The 8,970-nt window shown below is 43.4% G+C and overlaps 1 protein-coding gene across 1 annotated transcript in view; it reads left to right on the top strand.

Moving 5' to 3' along the window:
- LOC117539067 (Fanconi anemia group A protein-like) overlaps window positions 1–8,970 on the top strand; it is an 81,352-nt gene that overhangs the window by 66,412 nt on the left and 5,970 nt on the right. The window contains 4 exon segments of the mRNA XM_034205086.1: window positions 1,085–1,145; window positions 1,256–1,362; window positions 2,152–2,199; window positions 2,201–2,274. Coding sequence (XP_034060977.1) covers window positions 1,085–1,145; window positions 1,256–1,362; window positions 2,152–2,199; window positions 2,201–2,274 — 290 coding nt within the window.

Below are 8,970 nucleotides of genomic sequence, written 5' to 3'. Positions count from 1 at the left end.
AGCACACAGCACACACAGTGAAATGTGTCTCTTGCTTTTAACCCATCTTAGTACCAGGAGTCTAGTACTAGGAGCAGTGGGCAGCTATTGTACAGCGCCCGCGGAGCAATGGGAGTGAGGGGGAAGGGGGATGTCCGGTGCCTTGCTCAAGGGCACCACGGCAGGAGGTGAACTGGGACCTCTCCAAGTAGAAGTCCACACTCCAAATGTAGGTCTGGTCGGGGACTTGAACCGGCGACCCTACGGCTCACAGTCCAAGCCCCTACTGACTGCCATAGATTTCCCTAATTTAGCTCTCAAAGTGCACCAGATTGATGCATTTAACTTCAACATTTAAAAAAAATCTTCCCGGGGGAGCTGCCCCTGGACCCCCCTAGAGGAGGTGAGGTCCACCACCTGCCCACACCCCCTGTTAAATTGTCTCACCCACATTGAGGATGCTTCCTACGCCCATGTATTATTCCATGTGGCCAATCAGGCAAATTGGGTCCAAATGTTATTGCATCAATGATCTGTTTAACATTCAAATCACTAAATATAGCCGTAACTATGTTGCTTAGGCACCTCAGGGCTCAGGTAATGTGATTACTTTATGAGTAATGCTCCAGAATAACATTAAATGCAGGGTTTTTTGTTAAGTTACATACTTTCGTCTCCGGCCGGCCGATACATGCCGCGCATTAAGTGGGTCTGTCTGTCAATTAATCCCCGGGCCACTTTCCCCCCCAGTCCGCCCCTGTGTGCAGTCATATCTGGGCTCTGGCTGTGTTTAAAGACTGGTTATTAGAAAATGTGAACGGACTTGGACAGTTACAGAAAACCTCCATCAGTGCTGCCGTCATATTAAGTTACGTTGTCAATGCTGCAGTTCCAGTTCTTGGTACGCATGGTACAGATTATTTTTTTCCTGTTGGAAGCAATACAATCATTTTTAAATCAGTATTGTGAGTCAGTTGTTGGTTTGACTGCCTGGACCCGGATCACCCATTCAAGGTTCGTTTTTCATTACTGACCGTCTCGCTGCATTGCCCCTTACTTAGTGCCCCACATCTTCCCTGTCTGCCCTCCTCTCTTCTGTCCACAGAGGAAACGTGTGTTCTCCAGTCGGCTTGCTGTCCTACCATCTAACATCATACTTCCTGAGAGTAAGAGTCACACGTACTTAAATCTCAGGACAATTCCAATAAACATTTCTGACTGTATTCTATCAGCTCCTGCAAAAAAAACAAGTGTGCTGTGTGTGTGCTCTCTCCAGGGTGTGTTGTGTGCCAGTGTACGCTGTGGGCGCTCGAGGGAAGAAGTGAACAAAGCCTGGGTCTCAGATCAGTGTGCACTGTCCTCTGCTCCTGCTCTCCCACAGTGGTACAGTTTGTTCTCCACACAGTTATCACAACTTCATCACTTTCCCATGCAGACCTTTTATCCTACACATGTGGCTTTAACCAGTAAGCTTATGAGGTGTGAGTTCTTATATGCTGGTCTTGAAGGCATTTTGCAAGGAAGACATTTAGAGCTTTAACAGTACATGTGATTACATTGAAATATGGCTAAATTCAATACAGCTGCTAATGTTCCAGTGTTATGGTATTTATTGTGCATTTTTTTCTAGTTTTACAAATCAGAATTATGTTCATAAGTGAACCAGTTTCTAAAGGAAAAATCCAACCCTAAAACACCTTGACATGGTCACAAAAACATGTCTGTATTAATGATTAACTTTCCCTTTAATGAGGTCGATTAAAGAAATGAATTTTTTGGATTGGATTTAAATTCAGAAATAATTGGATTTTGACATTTCTATTTCTGAGTAAAATAACTGGTTAAGACAAATGTTCAGGTGAAAATGAAAGGCCTTGCATTTAGTTCTTACCATCATCCCCCACTGCTTTACTTGGACAAAAGCATGTCATCATTATTATATGATATGAGTATGACATTGAAGAAATTAGTAATTATGAAGAATTCATAAATGTGTGTGTGTGTGTGTGTGTGTGTGTGTGTGTGTGTGTGTGTGTGTGTGTGGTGTGTGTGTGTGTGTGTGTGTGGGTGTGTGTGTGTGTGTGTGTGTGTGTGTGTGTGTGTGTGTGTGGTGTGTGATGTGTGTGTGGTGTGTGTGTTGTGTGTGTGTGGTGTGTGTGTGTGCACGTGTAGCACTGGTGGCAGCGTCTCTCTCCCGTGCTCTCCTCCCTATGGCGAGGGGCGGGGTCTCACTGATGGAGACCCTCTCCCGGAGCAGCTGCAGCTCCTCACTGTGTGTCAGAGCTGGGCCTGCAGGTAAGCCTCATCCTCATGGAGCTCCTCCTCTGGACCTCTGATCCACCCACAGTCAGTCAGTTAGAGGTGTAGAACAGTCTGTCAGACTCGCCTTGGCTTAATTTAGCTCTGTTGAAGTCCCTTATGTGGAAACAACATGCCAACATACCAAGAATGCCAAATCCTATGGCTTGAATGCAGCTGCTGTTATGAATATTACATACATAATACACATTTTTCCAATTATTTCAAAAACCACTACAATGCAGCACGATTGCCCTTGCAAAAGTGAAAGATAACTTGTGTGTCACCCTTTGATATATCTCCACTCCTAAATGTTTTTTTTGTTTTGGGCCCATGTGTAGGTGCCATAACACTGTTCATTATTTGTATTATTATTATTATTATTTACGTCACCTTTATTTGCTTGTTGAGCACTTCCGGTAATCGTCACATGGGTGTGGTTTGGTTTATAAGTCACCTGTTTGATGTGGAGTGCACATGACAGAGGGTGAGCTTGTGCTGTCATTTTTTCTGTTGACCGTTTTGTCCATAGTTACTATGTTTTGATTTTGTTTATTAAATTACATTACATTGCATTTAGCTGACGCTTTTAACCAAAGCGACTTACAATAAGTACATTCGACCAGGAAGACACAACTTTGAAGAAAACAGAATCATATAAGTACATCAGGTTTCATAGAGCCAAACATTTCAAGTGCTACTCAACTGGCTTTAGGTAAGCCAGTCCTTTATTAGTATATAAGTGCTTCGTTAATATTTCTAACGCTCGAAGTGGAGTCGAAAGTGATGAGTTTTCAGTTTGCGCCGGAAGATGTGTAAGCTTTCTGCTGTCCTGATTTCAATGGGGAGCTCATTCCACCATTTTGGAGCCAGGATAGCAAACCCACGTGTTTCTGCTGATGGGAACTTGAGTCCCCCTCGCAGTGCGGGTGCAGCGAGCTGTTTGGCTGATGCAGAGCGTAGTGCACGCGCTAAATATCCTTAAAACTATATTGCTTCAACATGGACTTTCTTTTCGAAAACGCGTCACAGTTTAAAGCCAAGTTTAGCCTCTCGGCGACTCAAATGTAACTGGGGATTGAGCCGCCACATTAAGTCAACAGAAAAAATGACAGCACAAGCTCACCTTCTGTCATGTGCACTCCACATCAAACAGGTGACTTATAAACCAAACCACACCCATGTGACGATTACCGGAAGTGCTCAACAAGCAAATAAAGGTGACGTAAATAATAATAATAATACAAATAATGAACTTGAGCTAAGTAGTGTTATGGCACCTACAATACCGGCCCCTAATTATCATTTCACAAAATTATAATTCCTATAATAAATGACAATACACACAAAATATACGTCCAGATCTCTTTCTTGGATTATTTGTTCAGAGTTCATATGTTGCAGTCTTTTTGGAAAAGTGATCATCTTTTCTCACTAATCAGTATCAATAAAAATGCTTAGTGTGGTTTGTGTGTGCAGGGGGTAGGGGGCAGGGGGTAGGAGACAACAAATAAAATAGGAAAAAATAGTCCATTTAGACATGGCAAAAGTCCTCTGACTCCTGAAGAAGGCTAACTTTGTTAATTGGTCTGCTCAGGAAACCAGTCTTGGTCTTGATCCGAAGCATACGCACGAGTCCCTTTTTGTCAACGATGGTCTCAGCAACTTTTCCAGTAAGCCAGGAGTTCCGAGGCGCTGAGTCATCCATAATGATCACGATGTCTCCTGGTGTGAAGTTGCGTCTGATTTTTGACCATTTCTGTCGTTCTTGAAGTAGGGGAAGATATTCTTTAATCCACCTTTTCCAGAATAAATCTGACATATACTGAACTTTTCTCCACCTGCGGCGAGCGTAAATGTCTTCCTTTTGAAACAGTCCTGGTGGCAGGGATGGTGTTGTCTTAAGGAGCAAAAGATGATTCGGTGTCAGTGCTTCTAGGTCGTTTAGATCTGTAGAAGCTTTGGTGATTGAGAATAGCTTCTGCTTCACATAAGACTGTGTTAAGTCCCTCTTCGTCGAGACTTTGTACATTCAGAGTGGAGTTGAGAACCTTTCGTACTGATCTGATTAATCTTTCCCAAACACCTCCATGATGTGAGCCAGCTGGGGGATGGAAGATCAATGAATTCCTTTCTGGAGAAGTGTATTGTGAATCTGACCTTGATTCCAACTTTCAATTGCCTCCTTCAAACTCGCGTTCGGATCCAACAAAATTAGTGCCATTGTCAGATCTGAGTTCTTTGACTTGACCACGTCTAGCTATAAAGCGCCGTAGCGCATTGATGAACGAATCAGTGTCAAGAGATGATGCGATTTCAAGGTGAATTGCTCTTATTGCTAAGCATGTGAAAATGACGCCATAACGTTTCACAATGCTCCTTCCACGCTTCACTCCAAAAGGTCCGAAATAATCAACTCCAACATATGTGAATGGAGGTTCATCAGGAGAGACTCTATCCAGGGGCAAATCCGCCATCTGTTATTGTCCAGGAGTAGCATTTATACGCCGGCAGACTACGCATTTCGACAACGTTCTTCTTATTGCTACGGTAGCTCCAGGAATCCAATATAGTTGGCGTAGTCGGGATAACATATGGTTGCGACCACCATGACCCACTTCTTCATGAACATTTCGCAGAATAAGATCGGCAATGTGAAAGTCTTTAGCCACTATGACGGGATGTTTCATATCCTCCGGCATTGCTAAGTCGTCCACCAACCCGTAACCCATTATTTTCCAGGATGGGGTTGAGTTTATGAAGGTGGCTGGTTTTCTTGACGTTTATTCCTTTTCTCAGATTTGAGATTTCATCGGTGTACCTCTTTCTTTGGCAGAAACAGATTACCTCTATTTCAGCGTTTGCCAGTTGTTCAACTGTGAGACCATTGTTTTCTTGCCTGTTGAGATTCCCTCTCTCCTTTTGTGATGGACCTCTTTGATGTATGTTATCTGGAATTAGTTGAGGAAGACCAACACTTGTTTGGTTTCTCTTTCTGCTGCGATTCAAAAGCAGTCTTTTAAGTCTGAGCATCCATGCTACTGCCCTTTTCAAACCATTCCAAGAGGAAAAGTGATGGATTAATTGGTTGACAGGATCCATTTCCTCGGACATGATCTGAGTAGTGTTAACGGTTATGCTCCTGACTTCAGAGTCCTTTAGTGAGATTACTTTCAATCCATCAGGGTTTTGGGGCCACTCTTCTTGAGGTCGAAGTAAAAACTGAGGTCCGGACAACCAGTTTTCTTTCTTCAGAAAATATTTTACAGTTGAACCTCGTGAAGCCATGTCTGCTGGATTGTCTATGGTCTTAACATATCTCCACTGTAGTGCATTTGATACTTTGGCAATTTCAGAAACTCTATTGGCCACAAAAGTTCTGAACCTTGAGGTGTTATTGTTGATGTATTTGAGTACGGAAGTGCTGTCTGTCCAAAATACAGAATCTGATAGTTCCATCTGTAGCTCCCTTCTTAACATGGTGTCTATTCGGCTTGCCATAGTAGCGGCAGTCAGCTCCATGCGAGGGATAGCGGCTGGTTTTAACGGAGCCACTCTTGCTTTTCCCATTACGAATCCACAATGTGAATGGCCAGAGTTGTTCTGCAGAAACAGGTAACTTACAGTTCCATAACCCTCTTCGCAAGCGTCAGCGAAATGACGCATTTGAGCAGATGACACCGTTCCAAAGTCGGTAGGTTTGAAGCTTCTGTCAACCTTGAAGTCTTCCAGCTTATGAAGGTCTTGGGTCCAACTCATCCACTCCTGTAAAATAGATTCTGGTAATTTGTCATCCCAGCCAAGCTTTCTCCTACACAAATCTTGCAGGATCTTTTTTGCAGTGAGGACAACTGGTGCCAATATTCCAAGGGGATCATACACTGAACTGACGCTTAAGAGAATCCCCCTTCTTGTGAGCGGCCTATCTTTCAAGATGATTTTGAACTTGAAGACGTCAGACTGAACGCACCATTGTATTGAACTGTTCTAGATTGTCTTCAGCGCATTTCCTAAGGGCAAAATGTACACAGCTTGGGGATGAGGTTGCTCCGAAGAGATGCACGGTCATTCTATATTCCACCAGGTTCTGACTGCAGTCTCCATCAGGCCACCAGAGGAACCGTAACAAGTCACGGTCTTCACTTGGAACTTTCACTTGGTGAAACATGGCTTCGATGTCTGCAGTGATGACAACAGGATCTTTACGGAATCTTGACAAAACTCCCAGCAAGGTACTAGTCAGATCCGGCCCCTGGAAGAGCTGAGAATTTAGTGAAACTCCCCGAAATGTTGCTCCACAGTCAAACACTACTCGAAGTTTGTTCTTTTGTGGATGCAAAACTCCGTGATGTGGTAGATACCATTTTTTGCCGTCTCTACGTTCCAAGACATGATCCGGTACTTTCTCTGCGTGGCCTTTAGATATCATCTCAGACATAAAGTTGGTATAATCAGAATGAAAGGAAGGATCTCTCTTAAATCTTCTTTTAAGGTTCAGAGTGCGTTGCTCAGCAACACCTTTATTGTCAGGCATGCATATTTCCTTTTCTCTAAATGGTAATCCAATAGAATAATGTCCATTGACTAGGTGGGCAGATTTTGAAACCAGATCCAAGAACTGTTGGTCTTCCCTGGAAGGTTCTTGGTTGTCTCTCCCACATTCGGGAAAGTCAGTCTTAAATTGCTGTTGCCACAGCTTGTCAAGTTGCACAACTGATGATCTGTTTACACTTATTGAAGCTTTGTCCTGAGTATCATCAGGACATCCTCCTAATGGTCCATTAACTGTCCATCCGAGCATGGTTTTTACGGCATAAGGTCCATCCCCCACACTCCTGATTACCTCAATTGGTTCAAGGGCTTTTGGAACGTCTGAACCAATCAGCAACTCAATTTCAGCATCAATTTCAGGTAGACAAACATCCCTCAAATGCAACCATTGATGGATGTCGTTTTGACGTGGAATGTTTCCTTTGTGCACGGGCATAGTCTTCTGAGTGTATGTGCCGGGTAGATCACAAAAGTCGCTGTTATCCAGTCCAGCAACCTCTAGGCCTGACACAATGCTGGTTTCAATGACCTTCCTTTGACCCATAGTTCTCAGCAGAATGTTTGACCTTCTTCCTTGGAGGTTAAGTTTGTTCATAAGCCCTAATGTGCAAAACGATGCAGTGCTGCCTGGGTCAAGAAATGCATAGGTATGCACTGTTGTGTGTCCCTTTTTGGCTTTAACTTGGACTGGTACTATGCAGAGTTTGCAACCATCTTCCCCGGCCCCAGTAAGGCCACCTGTCTGAATTGAGGCTTCAGCAGTGTTTGCAGATGCTTCTTCCATGTCCTTTCTTTGTTGGTAGATGTGCCACATTCTGGGATGATTTAGATTGCATATGTTGCACCTCATTCCTGCAGTCTCTACGTATGTGTCCTTTACACAGGCAGCCAAAACAAAGACCATTTTCTTTAAGAAATGTGATTTTTTCATGATGTGTCCTCCTTCCTAACTGTGGACACATCTCCAGAGCATGTCCACATCTACAATACAAGCAGTTTTCTACAGTGCTTCCGTCATATTTATTTTCTGTAACTTTCACATTGGTTGCAAAGATGCTTCCTCTTGGATGAGGCTGTGGCCTTCTTATGTCTTTGCTTACGGGAGGGGGGTCTTTAATGTCCCCAAATATGGGATCTGTAGCAATGTTTACTTGCCTTTCAAGGAATTCCACAATATCCTTGAAGGCAGCTCTTTGGTGTTGTTTCTCCTGGATGTCACACGCTACAGTTCTCCATAAATCCCTCAGCCTATATGGACGTTTCTTTCAAATGGCTAGCATGTTTGCTGGAATGTTGAGCTCAAACATGTAGTTTACATCTTCCATCGCATTGCAACATCCTCTAAGGTAGACCGTGTATGCCTGTAGAGCCCTTGTGTCCTCAGCCCTTATTAATGGCCTTGAAAGAGCTCTTTCCATGTATGCTGTAGCCATTGTATGTTCATTGCCAAAGTTCTGTTATAGTAACCGTTTGGCCTCGCTGAATCCACTGTCTGAGGCCATATGTTGGCAACTCCGTACAAGGTCTCTGGGCAGTCCTGTTGTATATTGCTCCAGGTAGTAGAGGCAGTCTCTGGGGTTATTGTTTTTGCTTTCAATATTGAATTAGAAAGATGTCACAAATGTTTGGTACTGAAGTGGGTCACCATTAAACACTGGAATGTCTTTCTTGGGCATGGATGATAGACACTGTTGCTGGATTAATAAAGCGGTTATTTTCATTTTTGTTTTTCCATGACTGAAAATATATTGCACTTGTCACTGTTGCTTGTGGCAGTTACTGGATCTGGAGATGCTACATGTAAATGTTCATCTAGATTCCTGATGCCTGCATTGGGTGTTAGGGGAGCTGTATCAATGTTAGTGACAGCTCTGTCTGTGGTGGTTATGATTGGTTGTTTTAATGTTACAAACTGTATTTCCCTTTGTCCCGTTTCAAAATATGACTGCATGCCATTGGATGATATAGAACAATTAGCTGATCCCCTGGGGGCTGCCAACACTTTCATTTTTGCAATGGTGGCAGCAATGTTTCCTTCTAATTCCATTTGCTCCTTTTTCCTCCTCAACTCCTGCTCCTGTGCTTCCAGGACATGTTTGTCCTTTAGGAGTTTTTGGAGTACTTTCATGGCTGCCACTTCGG

Source organism: Gymnodraco acuticeps, unplaced genomic scaffold (assembly GCF_902827175.1).
Source record: "Gymnodraco acuticeps unplaced genomic scaffold, fGymAcu1.1, whole genome shotgun sequence".
Taxonomy (NCBI): Eukaryota; Metazoa; Chordata; class Actinopteri; order Perciformes; family Bathydraconidae; genus Gymnodraco; species Gymnodraco acuticeps.
This window is presented reverse-complemented; position numbering and strand designations above follow the sequence as displayed.